Source organism: Entelurus aequoreus, linkage group LG05, assembly GCF_033978785.1.
Source record: "Entelurus aequoreus isolate RoL-2023_Sb linkage group LG05, RoL_Eaeq_v1.1, whole genome shotgun sequence".
Classification (NCBI taxonomy): domain Eukaryota; kingdom Metazoa; phylum Chordata; class Actinopteri; order Syngnathiformes; family Syngnathidae; genus Entelurus; species Entelurus aequoreus.
This window is the reverse complement of record NC_084735.1, coordinates 27,736,988-27,758,753: the sequence shown is the minus strand read 5'-3', so window position 1 is coordinate 27,758,753 and position 21,766 is coordinate 27,736,988. Positions and strand designations below refer to the sequence as shown.

General features: G+C 35.2%; 2 protein-coding genes across 4 annotated transcripts in view; both read right to left on the bottom strand.

The window, feature by feature from the left end:
• tuft1b (tuftelin 1b) overlaps positions 1-13,800 on the bottom strand; it is a 43,439-nt gene extending 29,639 nt beyond the window's left edge. Inside the window, exons 1-2 of one of the 2 annotated variants that reach the window (XM_062047563.1) lie at positions 13,576-13,800; positions 11,601-11,663 (exon numbers count right to left, since the gene is read on the bottom strand). In XM_062047563.1, coding sequence (XP_061903547.1) covers positions 11,601-11,663; positions 13,576-13,683 — 171 coding nt within the window. In that variant the 5' untranslated portion in view covers positions 13,684-13,800. Of the gene's footprint in view, positions 1-2,211; positions 2,266-11,600; positions 11,664-13,575 lie in introns of those variants that run through there. The other variant, XM_062047564.1, reaches the window with a different exon arrangement.
• A 6,557-nt stretch (positions 13,801-20,357) lies between these two features.
• The window catches only part of cgnb (cingulin b), a 108,516-nt gene continuing 107,107 nt past the window's right edge, over positions 20,358-21,766 (bottom strand). For both annotated transcript variants that reach the window (XM_062047560.1, XM_062047558.1), the window contains one exon: positions 20,358-20,946. In XM_062047560.1, coding sequence (XP_061903544.1) covers positions 20,835-20,946 — 112 coding nt within the window. In that variant the 3' untranslated portion in view covers positions 20,358-20,834. The remainder of the gene's footprint in view (positions 20,947-21,766) is intronic.

Below are 21,766 nucleotides of genomic sequence, written 5' to 3'. Positions count from 1 at the left end.
TAGTTGTTCACATCAACAACCGAGGACCAGGACAAAACACTCACTCTGGACCATTATCTTTAGGAAAAAACCTAAACGAAAAAGCTAGCTAATGCGACAACAACCTAAGCAACTAAACAAAAAACAAACTCATGGACGGTTATGTTAAAAAAAAGCCTACTTTTTAAAGAAACCAGCTATCTCATGCGTCAACAACTGAAGCAACAATAATGGAAAACGTAATTTTTCTGCTACACATGCTAATAAACAAGCTAATGCTATACTATAGTTGTTCACAACAACAACCAAAGATCAAGACAAATCCCACCTAAAAGAACAAGCTAGCTAACGCGTCAACAAATTTAAACACTAAACAAAACACAAAAACATGGACTGTTGTGTTTAAAGAAACAAAATATAATGGAAACTGTCATTTTAATGCCAAATGCTAATAAACAAGCGAATGCTATAGTTGTTCACGTCAACAACCAAGGACCAGGACAAAACACTCACTTTGGACCATTATCTTTAGAAAAAACCCTAAACGAAAAAGCTAGCTAATGCGACAACAACCTAAGCAACTAAACAAAAAACAAACTCATGGATGGTTATGTTAAAAACAACCTACTTTTGAATGAAACCAACTATCTCATGCGTCAATAACGGAAGCAACAATAATGGAAAACATAATTTTCTGCTACAAATGCTAATAAACAAGCTAATGCTATACTGTAGTTGTTCACAACAACAACCAAAGATCAAGACAAATCCCACCTAAAAAAACAAGCTAGCTAACGCGTCAACAAATTAAAACACTAAACAAAACACAAAACCATAGACTGTTGTGTTTAAAGAAACAAGCTACCTTATTTGCGCAATTTAGGCAAATATAATGGAAACTGTCATTTTAATGCCAAATGCTAATAAACAAGCTATTTCTATAGTTGTTCACGTCAACAACCAAGGACAAGGACAAAACACTCACTCTGGACAATTATCTTTAAAAAAAAATGTAAATGAAAACGCTAGCTAATGCGTCAACCACTTAAGCAACTAAACAAAAAACAACTTTTTAGAGAAACAAGCTGAATCAACTACATATGTATAATGGAAAACATAATTTCACCGCTAATAAACAAGGCTAAACAGATCAAGACAAGATCAAGATACATCTCGCAAAAAGAACAAGCAAGCTTAACAACTTAAGCAACTAAACACAACCATGAAGGACTACTTATAAGAGCAAGCTACTTCATGTTTTTGATATCAACAATAACTCTGTTCCCTGTATGTGTCATTATACTGCTAAGTGCTATTAAACAAGCTAATGCTACGTTGCACAAACAATGTTTTATGCTATTATGGTGTAATTTGCTGAAAATCAAGCATCATGTTTTTTCCCTAGAGACCAAAATAGTTCATCAAATAACAATTGTGCACATTTTTAACACACACACCACCTAAAAACCTATCGATGCATTGCTGTGATAGGTTATGATGCCTTTCTCTGCTATTTCCGGACCGCCGTGGCGGGCCGAGAGCCACCACTAGTATGTGACATCATGGGTAAAATGAACACGCAGAATAAAAGACGCCCATCTTTTTGGACCGAGACTCTAATCGAAGCAGCATCACACAAACATCATGCGTTCATTTACCTAAGGAGGTCCTGATGGAGACCAGTGAGCTGCGATCCACACAGAGTGTCAGCGTGTAAGGCAGAGCGTGGGAAGCTTGCTTGCCTTACATGGCAGGGTGAGGCTCATCAACTGCCCAACCCTTTTGTCTCTAGATGGTTCCTTCACACACACACGCACACACACACACACACACACACACACACATAGAGCTGCGAGCCTCCCCTGCAGGATCACACTCATCAATACATAAAAGGACACATTCTTCTTGCACCGTCATTGAAGACAAAACAATAATATAAAAGCATATTTGCTGTGCTACGTGACGGACTGGGACAAAAGTGTGTGGGGGAAAAGTCATGTTAGGTGAAAAGCAGCAGTGTAAAGAATGTGTTACGTAAGCCAGATTAATGAAGCGTCTTTATGTAACACACCTGCAGTGTATTTAGTATTCCACCTGTATTGTTCGCGTAGCTCGCTTTTGTTACGGTAGCGTAGTGGTTTTCTCAAACTTTTTTTTCCGCCATAATTGCCAACATTAAAATACACCACGTCGCAGGGCCAACACAGATAGACAGACAACATTCACACTCACATTCATTCCCATTTAGTGTTGCCAATCAACCTATCCTCAGGTGCATGTCTTTGGCGGTGGGAGGAAGCCGGAGTACCCAGAGGGAACCCACGCAGATGTATTAAAATTATTACTGTTTATTATTGATAAAAATGTATCAGTTTATTTAATTACCTATTCATTTATTCAAATGAATATTTGTCGCTTCATCATATATTTTATGACAAACATATCAATAAAATGTATTTATTGACCAATTTATCAACATATTTTAATTGAATTTAATTACAAATGTATGTGTTTATTTCAAATTATTTATTTTTTAAATAAGCCCAACTGTTATTTTAATTCAAGACTTATTACTTTAGTACGCTACATTATTAATTTATCTATTTAGGGCCTGCTATGTTTCTTAATTGATTTAAAATGTGTTTATTTTATGACTTAAAGGCCTACTGAAATGAATTTTTTTTTTATTTAAACGGGGATAGCAGATCTATTCTATGTGTCATACTTGATCATTTCGCGATATTGCCATATTTTTGCTGAAAGGATTTAGTATAGAACAACGACGATAAAGATCACAACTTTTGGTATCTGACAAAAAAAAAGCCTTGCCCCTACTGGAAGGAGCGTGACGTATTCAGCTGAACATTTCCGCAAAGTTCCCTACTGTTTACAGTGATGGCGGCCAGAAGTGAGAGCGATTCGGACCGAGAAAGCGACGATTTCCCCATTAATTTGAGCGAGGATGAAAGATTCGTGGATGAGGAACGTTAGAGTGCAGTTCAAGACATATATTTTTTCGCTCTGACCGTAACTTAGGTACAAGCTGGCTCATTGGATTCCACACTCTCTCCTTTTTCTATTGTGGATCACGGATTTGTATTTTAAACCACCTCGGATACTATATCCTCTTGAAAATGAGAGTCGAGAACGCGAAATGGACATTCACAGTGACTTTTATCTCCACGACAATACATCGGTGAAACACTTTAGCTACGAGCTAACGTGATAGCATCGTGCTTTAACTGCATAAAGAAACAAAATAAATAAATCCCTGACTGATAGAAAATCAACAATACTATTAAACCGTGGACATGTAAATACACGGTTAATGCTTTCCAGGCTGGCGAAGGTTAACAATGCTGTGCTAACGACGCCACTGAAGCTAACTTAGCAACCGGACCTCACAGAGCTATGCTAAAAACATTAGCTCTCCACCTACGCCAGCCAGCCCTCATCTGCTCATCAACACCCGTGCTCACCTGCGTTCCAGCGATCGACGGTGCGACGAAGGACTTCACCCGATCACAGATGCGGTTGGCGGCCCGGAGACGTAGGAAGTCAAGGTGAGGTCGCCGGCTAGCGCGTCTGCTCTCCAACAAAGTCCTCCGGCTGTGTTGCTGTAGTCCTCCGCTAATACACCGATCCCACCTACAACTTTCTTCTTTACAGCCTTAATCGTTCATTAAACAAATTGCAAAAGATTCACCAACACAAATGTCCAGAATACTGTGGAATTATGAAATGAAAACAGAGCTTTTTGTATAGGATTCTACGGGGTACCAATACTTCCGTTTAACTGACTACGTCACGCGTATACGTCATCATACCGAGACGTTTCAGCCGGATATTTCCCGGGAAATTTAAAATTGCACTTTATAAGTTAACCCGGCCGTATTGGCATGTGTTGCAATGTTAAGATTTCATCATTGATATATAAACTATCAGACTTCGTGGTCGGTAGTAGTGGGTTTCAGTAGGCCTTTAAGCTATTATTTTATTTGATGACTGACATCTGTCAGTGTATTTATTTTAGAACCAATGTATCTATATTATGACTAAAATTAACATTATTTTATGTTATGGCAGAATTATTAATTTCATGGCCAATTTGTTATATGTAATTAAATACAATTAAACAGGCAAATCAAGGATGTGACAGGTGAGTCATTTTCCTTTTTTTTTTAAGTTGTATTTTACAGTGGTTAATAACCTATTTTTGTCACATTTGTATGTGAAAATGTACCATAAAATTAATAAGTTAATAAAGGCATGCAGGGGTAGGACACGTAATAAAACACAATTTTCTGTAGAGAAGCTGTGGCACTGATGCAAGTTCAAACACACCTATGCAAGGAACAAGAGGAGCGGCCGGCCGCTAACGTTTAATCCTCGCTGCAACATGACTGGTGTTGTCCGGGCTCGACAAACGCACTTCCTGTCAGCTTTCTAGAGAACCCACTTAGCAACATTTGACGCACATAACGCTAAGCACAGAAAAAACCCCATAAGCATCTACTATAAACTACTAATATACAAAATACCACCAACATATTTAGGATGTTTGAGATTGTCCTCCATCACATCTTGACTCCCCGCTAACGAGCTTCTTAAAATATTTGGCCACACCTAAGTGAAGTCCTGGAAAGACTCGTGAAACACGTCAAGTATGTTCTAAGTCATAAAAACATGTCTGCAAGCTATGATAAATCATCAAAAACAGCAGAAAATGTAGTTAGTCTTCGCCACCAAAGACGTTTAACCCTTGAAAGGCGCTCACACATTTCACCATAATAACAAAAAATGTCCGCTTCCCAAAAACTGCTGTAAAAATATAAAAAAATATGTTTACTTTGGATATGGGTCAGTGATTGGCAGCAACATTGATTTGCATGCATGGTTAGTTTTTCCACAGTGTCAGACTGTGGAAAAAACTCACACTAGCAAATGACAAACAAGGTCAGCTTCCCAAAAACTGTTGTAAAAATATATTTTTTTTCACTTTGAACGAATCAGTCTTTTACAACCCCTTCAACCTGACGTATCAAATATTAATTTAATATTTTTTTAGGGCTTTAATCCCTAAAAGGATGCCTAAAAAGGCACTCGCTCATTTCACCATCTTAACAAAAAATTTCAGCTTCCCAAAACTTTGCTGTAAAAATATTTCAAAAAATGTTTACTTTCTAGAAGGGGTATTTTCTTCCCCACAATGTCAGACTTATAAAAACTCACACTAATAAACGACAAACAAGGTCAGCTTCCCAAAAACTGTTAAAAATTATATATTTAAAAACATTTTCACTTTGAATAAATCTAATATTTTTGAAATATACTTTACAAAATGTATTATACAGTAAATTGGTCCCTTTAAAAGTACACTGTTTTTTTAATTGAAAAAACGAAAAAAATTCCACAATAAATGTTTTTTAGGCCGTGAGATGGGTCAGTGACTAGTGAGCAATATTCATTCTCACGCATTGATAGTTATTTTTACCCACAGGTTACATTTAAAGAAAACTCACCTTAAAGATCCTATTTATTTATTAGCCTTTATTTAACCAGGTAAAATCCCATTGAGATCAAAGATCTCTTTTCCAAGGGAGACCTGGCCAAGAGGGCAGGAGCAAGGTTACATTAAAAACAGTAAACAAATACATAAAACATCACATTTACGACATTAAAACTTGCTCACATAACACATGTGCATACAGACAAGGTAGACTGCAGTCCTTTCACAGAAGCTTTAAAGTCATTCAACGTAACAAGGGTTTGAAGTTTAATATTCGATTGTAGGTTATTCCAAGCCTTCGCTGCTGAAAACCTAAATGCTTTCTTTGCCCTCATGACAAAAAATGTCAGCTTCCCAAAATCAAAAAATATATGTAATTTTTTCACTTTGAAAAAGTCAGTCTTTCAAAACCACTTCAACCTGACATATACAGTATATATCAAATATTAATTGACCACTTTTTTAAAGGCTTTAATCCTAAAAGGGGTGCTTAAAAAGGCACATACACATGTAGCCATCATGACAAAAATGTCAGCTTCCCAAAAACTGCTGTAAAAATGTTTTTTATTTTAAATTTACTTTGGAGACGGGTCAGTGATTGGCAGCAACATTCATTTTCATGCTTTGTTATATTTTCCACAGTGTCAAACTTACAACAAACTCACTATAATAAATGACAAACAAGGTCAGCTTCCCAAAAACTGCTATAGATATTCAGAATTGCTTCCACTTTGAATGAGTACTGTATTTTAAAGTAACTTCCAAAATGTATTATACAGTAAATTGGTCCCATTAAAGAGCAGTATATTTACTACACTATTTTTTAATTGAAAAAACAAATTTTTTTCCATAAGATATGTTTTTTTAGGCCGTGAGTTGGGTCAGTGACAGGTGTGTAATATTGATTCTCATGCAGTTATTTTTTCACCCTACAAGTCACATTAAAAAAAAACTCACTAATTATCCTAATGACAAAAAATGTCAGCTTTCCAAAAACTGTTGTAAAAATATATGTATTTTTTTTACTTTGTACATATAAAATATTAGTTTGATATTTTCTAAGGCTGTAGTCCTTACAGTAGTGCTTAAAATGGCACTCACACATTTGACCATTATAAAAAAAATGTAAAGTTCCCAAAAATTGCTCGTAAAAACTGTATATATTCAGCGGAAGAAATTGGATGGATAGGTTTCCACTTTGAATGAGTACAACATTTCAGCCTGCAATATAGCTAACATGAATTTATTATACAGTCAATTGGTGTGTTTTTTAACTCTTTAAATGGCAGCACAGTATGCTGTCAGGTCAGGTCTTATCCCTGCTACTGGTAAAATGTAACCCAGTACAACCTGCCGCATGGGTAGATGGGACCCGTCAGCCCAGTAAGGCGACCCATCTAGGAGAAGGTAAACTCCGATCCAAAACCGCCCCTGCCTTGTGGCATACCTTTCTAGGGGAAGGCTTCGGGAGTAAACCCTGAGGAAAAATCCGGAGATGGAGTCCCTAAGGTGGTCCACTGCTGGCTACAGCGGTGTACTGGCAACTCCTGCGACACTGTTGGTGCCAAATTGTACCAGCTCTTGCTGCTCCTTTGGATCCATCCTCAGTGTGTAGAGGGGGGTCCTGCTGCATGGGCAACAGCTTGACCTCCATACAATTCTGCCCTGGCTTGCGCCCTGGAGAGGTCACTCCAGCCTCGTGTCATAGCGTGGAAACAACAACGGGAAGCAACAGTCTACCAGTTATAAGCTACAATGCTCGATTGGCGTAGAGCATAGCGCCAGGGGTTGCTTCCGACGGTGGGAGAGATCCTTGAATTTCATTGGACAGCTACTGCCCGCCTTAAGCTGGGCAGCCCCCAGCCAATTAGGTGCTGTCCCGCCACAGTCTGCCTTCCTCATTGGGTGCATGGGGATTAGGAAAAAACCGACAAGCAGACTGCAAGACCTGCACCAAGCAAGAAACAAAGTATGAAAAACAGGTGCCCAGTCCTAAAACTGGGAAGCTGGAATGTCCGAACTATGACACCCGGACACTCAAACGATCTCCAAGACATCAGTGATGCTAGAAAAACGGCTGTCATTAACAATGAGCTACTGAGACTCCAGGTAGACATAGCTGCATTGCAAGAGACCCGCCTAGCCGACTCGGGAACCCTCAGGGAGAAAGACTTTACCTTCTTCTGGCAAGGAAAGAGTGCTGGAGACCGCAGAGAGCATGGAGTTGGATTCGCTGTCAGGAACACCTTGTTAAAGATGGTTGAACCAGGAGACAAAGGATCCGAACGCCGGATGACACTCCACCTCCACACCTCTGATGCCCCAGTGACCCTAGTTTGCGCATATGCTCCCACTCTAATGTCTACAGCAGAAGTTAAGGATACATTTTATGCCAACTTGAATGATGTCATCAAGAACAATCCCCCCAAGGAACATCTCATCATCCTTGGTGACTTCAATGCGAGAGTGGGTGCTGACCATGACTCATGGCCTTCCTGTCTTGGACACTTCGGAGTTGGCAAGGTCAATGACTATGGGCAACGGCTACTGGAGTTCTGTTCCTACCATAACCTTTGCGTCACCAACTCCTACTTTCAGACGAAACCACAGCACAAAGTGACATGGCGCCATCCCCGCTCAAAGCATTGGCATCAGCTAGACATGATCCTGATCCGACAAGCCAGCCTCAAGTTTGTGCTCGTTACTCGTAGTTACCACAGCGCAGACTGCGACACCGACCATTCACTTGTCTGTTGCAAGATCAGGCTATAACCAAAAATGTTTCACAACTCCAAACAGAAAGGCAAGCCCCGCATTGATTCCACCAGCATGCATCTTCCAGAGAAAGTAGAAGAGTTTGCCAAGTCTCTCAACAACATCCTATCTGAAGAACACTAGCACTACTCCGCCTCTGAGAAATGGGGCCACCTCAGGGAGGCCATTCAGAAAACAGCCCTTGCGACTTTTGGGAGGAAGATCTTCAAAAACAACGACTGGTTTGTTGCCAAGTCCAGCGAGATGACCCCCGTCATTGAAGCAAAGCGAGCTGCCCTCGCTGAATACAAACGCTCCCCAAATGAGAAGTCCCTGCAAGCACTGAGAACTACAAGAAGCAAAGTGCAACAGACTGCAAGACATTGTGCCAATGAATACTGGCAACAACTCAGTGAATCCATCCAGTCTGCAGCTACCTCAGGTAACATCAGGGGGATGTACGAGGGCATCAAGACTGCTCTGGGTCCAACACAGAGCAAAACAGCTACCCTAAAGACCACCAGTGGGGAAGTTATCACTGACAAGCGCAAGCAGATGGACAGATGGGTAGAGCACTATTCAGAACTCTATTCCAGAGAGAACACTGTCGTCGCCTCAGCCCTTGATGCCATTGAACAGCTGCCCATCATTGAGGAATTAGATGCTGAACCAACACTTGCTGAACTTCACAAAGCGATCGACAGCTTAGCAACTGGCAAAGCATCTGGTACTGATGGCATCCCCCAGACCTCATCAAGCGCTGTAAAGACACCCTCCTGCAGCCTTTGCATGATGTCCTCTGCCAGTGCTGGAAAGAGGGAGCCGTGCCGCAAGACATGAGAGATGCCAAGATTGTCACCCTTTACAAAAATAAGGGTGACAGGAGCGACTGTAACAATTACAAGGGCATCTCCCCCCTGAATATCGTAGGGAAACTCTATGCCCGTGTTGTGCTTGTCCGCCTTCAAAAACTTGCTGAGCGCGTTTACCCGGAATCTCAATGCGGCTTTCGCGCCAAGCGCTCTACAGTGGACATGATATTCTCCCTACGCCAACTTCAGGAGAAATGCAGGGAACAACAGAAGCCCCTGTACATATCCTTCATTGACCTGACCAAGGCTTTCGACCTGGTTAGCAGAGAAATAAATAAATGATAAATGGGTTTTACTTGTATAGCGCTTTTCTACCTTCAAGGTACTCAAAGCGCTTTGACAGTATTTTCACATTTACCCATTCACACACACATTCACACACTGATAGCGGGAGCTGCCATGCAAGGCGCTAACCAGCAGCCATCAGAGGCAAAGGGTGAAGTGTCTTGCCCAAGGACACAACGGACATGACTAGGAAGGTAGAAGGTGGGAATTGAACCCCAGTAACCAGCAACACTCCGATTGCTGGCACAGCCACTCTACCAACTTCGCCACGCGAAGGGCTCTTCAGCATCCTACCCAAGATCGGATGCCCTCCAAAGCTCCATAGCCTCATTAGATCTTTTCATGACGACATGAAGGCAACCATCCAGTATGAGGGTAGCATGTCCAACCCATTTGACATTAAGAGCGGAGTCAAGCAAGGTTGCGTCCTTGCTCCTACCCTTTTCGGCATCTTCTTTGCCCTGCTCATCAATCATGCTTTTGGGACTGCAACAGAAGGGGTATATCTACGTACCAGATCTGACGGCCGACTTTTCAACCTAGCCCGTCTTAAAGCAAGGACCAAAGTCTGTGAGACAATCATCCGGGACATGCTCTTTGCTGATGATGCCGCCATCATTTCACACACTGAACAAGAACTCCAGTGCCTTATGGACAGATTCTCCCAGGCCTGCAAAGACTTCGGGCTTACCATCAGCCTAAAAAAGACCAATGTGCTGAGTCAGGAAGTGGACACTCCACCAGCCATCACAATCGATGAGTACCAACTCAAAGTCGTACACCAATTTACATACCTGGGATCCACCATCATCATAATAATTGATATTTTACGGTAATGTGTTAATAATTTCACACATAAGTCGCTCCTGAGTATAAGTCGCACCCCCGGCCAAACTATGAAAAAAACTGTGACTTATAGTCCGAAAAATATGGTAGGTTTAATCCTTTAAAGGGCAGCATGTTTATGGGTCAGTAATTGAGCGCAATATTATTTTTCATTCATTATTTTTCCCCACAGGTCACATTTACAAAAACTCACACTAAATATCTTCATGACAAAAATGTCAGCTTCCCAAAAACTGCTGTAAAACAATGTGTATGTTTTTCACCTTGAACAAGTCAGTCTTCTTAACACCCTTCGACCAAAAATATACATATTACATGTTCAATATATGTTTTTAACCCTTTAATGGGCAGTATGTTTACATAATTACAATGTTTTTATTTTAAAAAACAACAACAACTCATTTACCATAAATTACATTTTTTAGGCCGGGAGATGGGTCACTGACCGGGAGCAATATTGTTTGCATTGTTACTTTTTCCCACAGGCCACATTCACACAAAACTCACACTAAAGACAATATTGTCAGCTTTTCCAAAAAATGCAGTAATAATGTTTGTAGTTTTTATTTTTTATTTTAACGGGTCAGTCTTTTAAAATCACTTCAACCTCAAATATACAGTACAGGCCAAAAGTTTGGACGCGCCTTCTCATTCACAACACAACTGATGGTCCCAACCCCATCGATAAAGCAAGAAATCCCACTAATCAACCCTGATAAGGCACACCTGTAAAGTGAAAACCATTTCAGGTGACTACCTCTTGAAGCTCATCGAGAGAATGCCAAGAGTGTGCAAAAGTGTAACCAGAGCAAAGGATGGCTATTTTGAAGAAACTAGAATATAAAACATGTTTTCAATTATTTCACTTTTTTTTGTTAAGTACATAACTCCACATGTGTTCATTCATAGTTTTGATGCCTTCAGTGACAATCTACAATGTAAATAGTCATGAAAATAAAGAAAACACATTAAAGAGAAGGTGTGTCCAAACTTTTGGCCTGTACTGTACAAATTGAATATGAATAATATATATTTTTGACGCTTAAAAATGCATTTTTGCAACATATCTCTGCAATTATTTGATAGAAAATGTACAATTTTACTATTTTCACAAGCAGCAACATTTCTTTCTGCAACATTTTCCCCTGCAGTGTCCGATTTGACGTCTTTGGGACAAAAAAATTTCATCTTCCGATAAACATCAATAAAAATGTAATATATTGATATATTAGGTTCACAGCAGCAAAAAAATCCCATTAACCAAACATGTTGATGAAACAAACTAAAAAAACACACACACGGCATACAACGTTATGCTAAGACAGTAAACTTTTTAGCTTAGTATGGTTACTCACAGTGGTGGTCGTGATGTTATCCCACTCTCTGTTGGCCGAAGTCTGAATTTCACCGCCGGTCGTCTTGGTGCAAAAAAGACAAGCAACACGCACGACACATACAAGTTGTCAAATGAGACCTTTGGCTCATCTGAGCAGCAACAAAAAAAGTAAGGTGAGCCTCAGTGACGTGATGATTGTGTGAAGTGAGTCCAGCACTCTGCAAGTTGAACCCTGCAGGCAGTTCCTGCTTTAAATGTTCCACTCATTGACACAAATAAGAGTTATAATATGTACGGTATATACATGATTAGACTACTTTTTAGACACTGTTATAATTTTGATAAACACAGATTAATCAAGATAGTCTTTATGTGCTCATGACCTTTCCCTATGTTATTTGAATAGCAAGATGTTACATAATATTGACTATGCTGTAAAACATTAGAGGAAGTTTGACTTTTTTCCCTTCATACTTATTGCAAATATTTGAACATTTATGGACCACTCATATTTAATTTTTTTTAACACTAGAGCGGTGTCTTACTACATAAATAACAGATAAATAAAAAAATACTTATGAAAATAATTTTATAACAATGACACACCACGCTATACAATCAGATCTTTGAGTATTTCTTTTAATGTTTTGATGATTATGGTTTCCTTTTTTATGATACCACTAAATAACAGTAATTTTTCAATAATAATTAATTTGAAAAATTCTCATTTCCATGAAAATAAAGACAAGAAGCAGGAAAATTATTATTTTAGCATTTTAAAACGTTGAACGTTATTTTTCTTAATTTTTCTAAAGTAAAATTGGGTATGTAAATGTATTTAATAAATTATATTCATATAATAAGTACAAATAAACAAAATGGTTATGTTTACAACAAAGATACAGGTAAAATACTTTCATAAGTACATTTTTGTTGACTATACCATTGAATTAGATTAAACAAATGTTCTTCATAATTTTTAATCAAGATGGACAGTAAGGTTTGAATAATAATAATAATTTTAAACATGTTTCCTGGAAAATAAAGACTTATGAGGCAAGGAAATTTTTGTTTTGAATTTTTGTAAAGTAAAATTGGGTCTGTAAATGTATATATTCATATAATAAGTAGAAATAAACAAAATGGTATACCGGTAGTTATATCTATAACAAAGATACAGGTAAAATTATTTCATATATATATATATATATATATATATATATATATATATATATATATATATATATATATATATATATATATATATATATATATATATATATATATATATATATATATATATATATATATATATATATATATATATATATATATATATATATATATATATATATATATATATATATTATATATATATACACACTGTATATATAAGGAAATTATTATTTTAGAGTTTTAAACATTTTTGTTTAGAATTTTTCTAAAATAAAATTTAGTGTATAATTATTTTTTTTTTTTAAAGCTGCCGTGATTATAAATTAATATACTGTATGCTTAATATATAAGTAAAAATTCATACAATTTTATAGTCACATTTAAAACAAATATACGGGTAAAAAAACATTGTTTCCTTGCAAATATAGTCTTAATAGGCAGGGAAATTATTATTTTAGACTTTTAAATTTTTTTTGGGTTAAATTGGGTGTATAGCATCTTTTTTTAAATGTTGGCATGAGTATAAATTATATTTGTATATTATATATAAAGTAATAAAATAGTATAGTTACGCTTATAACAAAAACAATTATATAATAAAATAAAATATATTTTTTTAAATAAATGCGATTGCTATTATATTTAAATTGATTAAACACATTTTTATCATAACTTTTATTTAAGATCGACAGTAAGGTGTTGATAATAATAATAAAAAAACAGGTTTTATTAAAAATAAAATCTTACTTCTTCTAAAGCTAAAATTTTCTGCATTGAACAGCAAATCATTTACATAAAGTGCATGAATCCTAACTTACCTCCTGGATGTTAATGGCAGTTCCTTCCTGCAGACATTTGCGGCGAGCTTTGCACAACCCCATCCTTCCCTCGGCCGCTTGGCTCATCTTTTTCCAAAAAGACCCCATGTTGGCCTTCTTTAGTCAACCTTGAGGGTCCATCTTGCACCGCCGCCACCTTCCTTCCTTCCTTCATTCATTAAGTGGTGATGTGTCTCCTCCTCGCCAGCTAATTCTGTGTCTGACCTGCAAATAGGATAGAGTTTACTTTGATAACAGTAGTCACATGGCAGCTGGCCCTTTTGCAGCCACACACTCAAGGCTTTACTTGCAGACCCTATTTACAACTTCTTAAATGGCTCAACTCAACATGATGAAATACTTGATAATTGTTGGAACATGTTTGGTATTCAGCACTTTTTTAAAGGCGTTATCTTTTTATTGCTTCAAAAATGGGTTTTCTTAGTTTTTTTGTGTCGGTATCAAAATTAGCAGTTTTATAATTTTACCTCTTAGGCTTTCATCTATTTTTATGTATTTATTGTACAATAACGAAAACTCAACTATAATTTATTGAATTAAATATAAATATACAATATTCAGTAACATTTCATAAAAATCTGTTTTGTATTTCTTGTACAATAACGGAAAATGTACTGTAATTAATTGAATCAAAAATACACAATATTCAGTCAAATTGAACATATATTGTTTTGCACAATAACGGGTCATTTCCAAATGAATTTTTCTTCATTAAATTAAAACTACACAATTATAAGTAACATTTTAAGTAATGAATAAAAATATATATATTTTTAAAAACTCAAAATTGTATAAAAAATAAATACACAAAAATTAGTCAAATGTTAAATAATGAATGCAAATAAATGTTTGTAGTTATTGTAAAATAACAGAACATTTACAAATGTACTCAAATGTATTGAATTCAAAATAAATACATAATATTCAGTGAAACTTTAAATCATGTATGAAAATATTTTTGCATCTATTGTACGCTAACGGAAAATGTACTGTAACTTTAGAATCAAAAATACACAATATAGTCAAATAAATATATTGTTTTGCATTGTTTTGTACAATAACGGGTAATTTACAAATTTATTTTACTTTATTAAATTAAAACTACAAAATTATAAGTCAAATTTTAAGTAATGAATAAAAATATATTTTTTAAATGCATTTTACAATAACAGAACATTTACAAATAAACTAATTTATTGCGTAAAAAATAAGTACATAATATTCAGTCAAATGTTAAATAATGAATGCAAATATATTTTTGTATTTATTGTACAATAACAGAACATTTACAAATGTACTCAAATGTATTGAATTAAAAAACAACAACATTATATTAAGTGAAAATTAAAATCATATAAGAGAATATTTTTGTATTTATTGTACAATAACGGAAAATGTACTGTAATTTTAGAATACAAAATACACAATATTTAGTCAAATAAATAAATATATTGTTTTGCATTGTTTTGTACATGACGGGTAATTTACAAATGTATTTTACTTTATTAAATTAAAACTACAAAACTATAAGTCAAATTTTAAGTAATGAATACAAATATATTTTTTAAATGCATTTTACAATAACAGAACATTTACAAATAAACTAATTTATTGCGTAAAAAATAAGTACATAATATTCAGTCAAATGTTAAATAATGAATGCAAATATATTTTTGTTTTTATTGTACAATAACAGAACATTTACAAATGTACTCAAATGTATTGAATTAAAAAAAAAAACCCCCATTATATTCAGTGAAATTTAAAATCATGTATGAGAATATTTTTGTATTTATTGTACAATAACGGAAAATGTACTGTAATTTTAGAATACAAAATACACAATATTTAGTCAAATAAATAAACATATTGTTTTGCATTGTTTTGTACAATAACGGGTAATTTAAAAATGTATTTTACTTTATTAAATTAAAACTACAAAATTATAAGTCAAATTTTAAGTAATGAATACAAATATATTTTTTAAATGCATTTTACAATAACAGAACATTTACAAATAAACTAATTTATTGTGTAAAAAATAAGTACATAATATTCAGTCAAATGTTAAATAATTAATGCAAATATATTTGTATTTATTGTACAATAACAGAACATTTACAAATGTACTCAAATGTATTGAATTAAAAAAAAACCATTATATTCAGTGAAATTTAAAATCATGTATGAGAATATTTTTGTATTTATTGTACAATAACGGAAAATGTTCTGTAATTAAATAAAATAAAAAGGGACAAGCGGTAGAAAATGGATGGAAAAAGAAATACACAATATTAAGTCAAATTTTAAATAATAAATGAAAACATTGTTTTGCATTTACTGTACAATAGACATTTACAAATGTACTTTATTCAATTAAAATTACACAATACTAAGTCAAATTTTTAAGTAATGAATGAAAATATTTTTTGTATTTATTGTACAACAGAAAATTTACAAATGTACTCAAATTTATTGAATTCAAAATAAATACACAATATTTAGTCAAATGTTAAATAATGAATGCAAATATATTTTTGTATTTATTATATAATAATGGAAAATTTACTAAAATGTAATTAAGTTACACAATATTCAGTAAAATCTTAAATAATGAATGAAAATGTTGTACTTATTGTGCAAAAACAGAAGATTTACAAATATACTCAAATTTAGTTCATTACAAATTAATATTAAAACATCCTGCTAGAGAGGTGTGGCCAATAATTACAATTTATCATTTTTTGTTGCCATACATTTCTTTGTTTTTGCATACATGACCCGAACGTACAAAAGCCTTTTGTCCGGAGCCCAGCCCAAAGTCAATAGTGTTTTAAGAATTGCCACCTGTGTATTATTGTAGCAGGTGACTTAAAAGGAAGAAACGCTTGAATGGCTTCTTGAGAAAACCACATAAAGACAAATCCTGTTCTACAGTCAGTGACTATGTCTGCGTGTTACTGAATGACTGTAGGCTACCTTTACTCTAACACTTGTGGGGAGAAGTCTTAATTACAGGCTGATGTCGACAGTAATTACAGTAAACCTGCAAGGATTACACACTTATTCAGTGCTCCAAGGAACTAACATTAGAATGTAGCGTTGAAATGGCTGTTATCAAAAATGGTGCAGTTGATAAAATTATCATTTTTAGCACACGGCAAATAAATAGTACTGTGCAAAAGAATTGACAGTATTTACTCAAATATAAGACGCTACCTCCCCCCTTAAAAAATGGTTTGACAAAAACATGTCCTTTTATTTGGGTCAACTGGTTGGTTTAGCTATGCATGAATAACATGACTTATTTTTTTTAATAGAAGTTTGCGTTACATTTTGGTGAGAATCTGCATAGAGGTGTATATATATATATATACACATGTATATATATATATATATATATATATATATATATATACATGTATATATATATATATATACATATATATATATACATATACATACATACATACATACATATATATATATATATATATATATATATATATATATATACATATACATACATACATACATATACACATATACATACATATATATATATACATATATATATATATATATATATATATATATATATATATATATATACACACACACACACACACACACACACATTAGGGTTGTCCCGAAACCAAAATGCATTTCGATACTTTTCTAATTAAAGGGGAACACACACACACAAAAAAAGGCATTATTGGCTTTATTTTAACAAAAAATCTTACGGTACATTAAACTTGTTTCTTATGGCATTACAAGAACAATTTTGTCCTTAAATATAATAGTGAACATACAAGACAACTTGTCTTTTATTAGTATGCAAACAAAGGCTCCTAATTTGGGTGCTGACATATGCAGTAACATATTGTGTCATTTCTCACTCTATTATTTTGTCAACATTATGAAGGACAAGCGGTACAACATTGATTCTTAAACTACTTGTTTTTACTGTTAATATCTGCTTACTTTCTGTTTTAACATTTTCCATCTACACTTCTGTTAAAATGTAAAAAACACGTATTCTTCGGTTGTTTGGATGCTTTACATTAGTTTTGGATGACACCACAAATTTGGCTATTGATCCGATACCAAGTAGTTAATGGATCATACATTGGTCATAATTTACGTCCTCATGTGTCCAGGGACGTATTTTCTGAGTTTATAAACATAATATGAATTTTAAAAAAACAAAAAAAGATTTTGTGATTATAAAAAATATTGATGTAATCATTGTAGTATCGACTAGATAGGCTCATGTACTTGGTATCACTACGGTGGATGTCAGGTGTAGATCCACCCATGGCGTTTGTTTACATTGTGACGCGCCAGCTTGTTAGCAGTGATGCCGGTGAGCTATCGTATCCTCCTAAGGTGTATAGTGAAGCATGTTTAGCTATTCCTCGTCCTGCAAGGATGATACTTGTAAGAAATGTACTTTATTTGTTGCCATGGAAGCGAGGATTAGTGATTTAGAAGTAGCTAAAACACTGCCGACTGCGGATGGACGCTAGCCGCTAACCACGTAGCCATGTCTTAAAAGCACCTCTGGCTGAGCAGCGTTTCAGTGTTGTAGCTTCACCTTTGTAAGTTTTTAAACCTAAATTCGTCCACTCTACCTTTTCTGTCTACACACTGTGTCTGATTTTAAGTATTCCGTGATTGTGCGCTGCCGAACATGCTCCGCTGCTCTTAAAACCAGCAATGTCATAACGTTAAAAAAAAGAAAAAAAGACAACCGGTACTTTTTAGAGGCGATGTAGTACCGATTATGATTCATTAGTATCGCGGTACTTTACTAGTACCGGTATACCGTACAACCCTAATATACATACATACTGTATACACATACACTAGTAAATAACATAATGTCATGGCTGTCTTGATTTTCTAATAATTTCTACAACTCTTATTTTTTTGGGATAGAGTGATTGGAGCACATACTTGTTGGTCACAAAAAAAAATCATGGTTTGGTTCTTTTATGAATTCATTATGGGTCTACTGAAAATGTGACCAAATCTGCTGGGTCAAAAGAATACATACAGCAATGTTAATATTTGATTACATGTCCTTTGGCAAGTTTCACTGCAATAAGGCGCTTTTGGTAGCCATCCACAAGCTTCTGGTTGAATTTTTGACCACTCCTCTTGAAACAATTGGTGCAGTTCAGCTAAATTTGTTGGTTTTCTGACATGGACTTGTTTCTTCAGCATTGTCCACACGTTTAAGTCAGGACTTTGGGAAGGCCATTCTAAAACCTTAATTCTAGCCTGATTTAGTCATTCCTTTACCACTTTTGACATGTGTTTGGGGTCATTGTCCTGTTGGAACACCCAACTGCGCCCAAGACCCAACCTCCGGGCTGATGATTTTAGGTTGTCCTGAAGAATTTGGAGGTAATCCTCCTTTTTCATTGACCCATTTACTCTTTGTAAAGCACCAGACCCATTGGCAGCAAAACAGGCCCAGAGCATAATACTACCACCACCATGCTTGATGGTAGGAATGGTGTTCCTGGGATTAAAGGCCTCACTTTTTCTCCTCCAAACATATTGCTGGGTATTGTGGCCAAATAGCTACATTTTTGTTTCATCTGACATCACATGGACAAAGATAAGACCTTCTGGAGGAAAGTTATGTGGTCAGATGAAAGGTAGTAAACTGTAAATGGAAAATTCTGTTTACAGTAAATTCTATAGTTGTTTTTAACAGTGCATTAGAGTAAATAAAAAAGGTACCACTTTTATTTGTACAAAAACTCTGGCAACTGACCTTATCACCAAAAATTATTCCCGGGCGCGGCACAGCTGCTGCCCACTGCTCCCCTCACCTCCCAGGGGGTGAACAAGAGGATGGGTCAAATGCAGAGGACAAATTTCACCACAGCTAGTGTGTGTGTGACAGTCATTGGTACTTTAACTTATCACACATCAACTGTGTGATTGTAATCTGTTTAACTATTGATTGTAGTCTCCCCTGGTTTGTAAATATACATATTTAATATCATGTATATCATAAACTATCATAAACTACCTCTTAAACAAAAAAAACTGTGTATCCAGATTACATTTTAAAAGTAATATGTAAATTTTAAAGCAATAAATGGGAAAAAAACAACTAATACGTCATTAAAAATCTAATAATGGTAAAATACATCACAGTTTCATTTGGACTCAATTAAAACCGATAGTTAGAAAATATTACATTCATGTTTAAACATTTATTATTCATTCGGCCTTGTTGAAGGGTCTGCATTTTTGTCATATATGATTATAATAGCATTTCAACAAATCTAACGGTGACACTTTGGCACAACAGCGCGATAAAAAAAACAGTAGCGTGACACTTTTGGGTCTAAATTTGTACAAAATCCAATACTTATTTTATACCCGCTCTCATTTGATGTTCAGCTACTAAGCTACAAAAATGACTAAATAAAGAAAAGTACTAAATAGAAAAACTAAAACATGCTTAAACTTACTTCTCCTGCAGACTACACAGCTTGGTAGCACAAAAGTGCGGACAAGGAGCTGATTCGCTGGCAGAGAAGACAAAGTGTTAGCTGAGAAAAAGATTGGTTAGTATTACCATAGACATAACAATCACTTGCTTTATTCACTGGAAAGGCTGCTTGGAAGTATGCAGGTGGCGGGCACGCCTTTTGGAATGGGACCCTTGTTCGACCAGCAGGGGACGTAACCTGTAAACCTGAATGCAAATCTCAAGTACACAAAACAATAAATCACATATAGGGCTCTTTTATTGTGCACTAGTGTCAAAATGGTCGTAAAATACTTTCTAAAAAGGAGAACCGCTGCTAATTACACATTTAATTAATGCTATGCTTAGTAATAAGAGAGAAATGTCATATACAAAAAATGCAAGCGTGTGCAACACTAGTATTTAAATAAAGCATATAAACACGCAGGGACATCATTAATCTGAACAGAGATAACTTTTTAAGGCATTTCAGTGAACAACTACACACAACAAAACAGTAGATTAAAAAATAGACTAGAATTAGTGTCACAGTGCCAACGTGTATGATTGTCACAGCTAATACAGTGTACACGAAAAATACACAATATCACATCACTTTAGATGCAAAAAAAAAACATGCACTAACTCACAAAACCACAAAAACGATATCTCTTTTGGTTTTACGCAACACCCAAAGTTCTTCCTTAGAATACAGTATATTTCATACGATCTTCCTGCATTAGCAGTTAGAGCCTTGGTGGTGGCCATCGTTCAAGACGTCGTAGAAAGCATCCTCGTCCTCGGAGCTCAACGTGGCCAGAGTGCTGCGGTGGGATTGCTGCACCTTCCGCCTTCGGGGGAAAAAATATTGACGGATAAAAATCCATAGACACATGAACAGAGAACATACGCACATAATACTATCAAAGGATACAAAAATGTTTTCTTTTTTTTATTAATTAAATTACAAAATAAATATTTAAAAACCAAATAATCTTTTAATAAAGTAATAATTACTGTATTACTTAATGTATTATATGCAGTAGTGCTGTTAAATTTAACGAGTTAACACACGTAAATTATCAGAAAGAAGTATACGCATTAAGCATATCATCACTGTGGAGCAAAAGTTACACCAAGGCATATCCAATACATATGATCAAGATCACAAGGCAGTGTTTTAAATATAGATTAGAATCATCATAGGTTCCTTTAAAATAGCATCTATGCTATAGTACAGGGGTGGGCAATTAATTTTTACCGGGGGCCGCATGAGCAACCCGAGCACTGCTGGAGGGCCACACCGACAATATTTCAATTAAATTTTGCTCAAATTATTTTTGATATACCGTAAGATAGATAATAATAATAATAATAATATTTTCATTTAACCTAACTTATCTTTATACAAAAGCAGATGGCTTTTGATGGTTTTATTTTTAACACTTTCTTACACAACACTTCCTGATGTATACTACAATACAAAAGTGTCAATTTCTGTCACTTCATCCTGCATCCTCTTTGTTGTAGAACCTTTATTTAACCAGATAAGAAAACGTTGTGAACGTAGCACGCCTGTAAGGTGATTGGCGAAGAAGGAGGAAGCGTTGCTGTTGCGGAAATGAGGAGTGAGGATTGGTTTTCCTTTTGGAAAGAACGAGATAAGTTGAG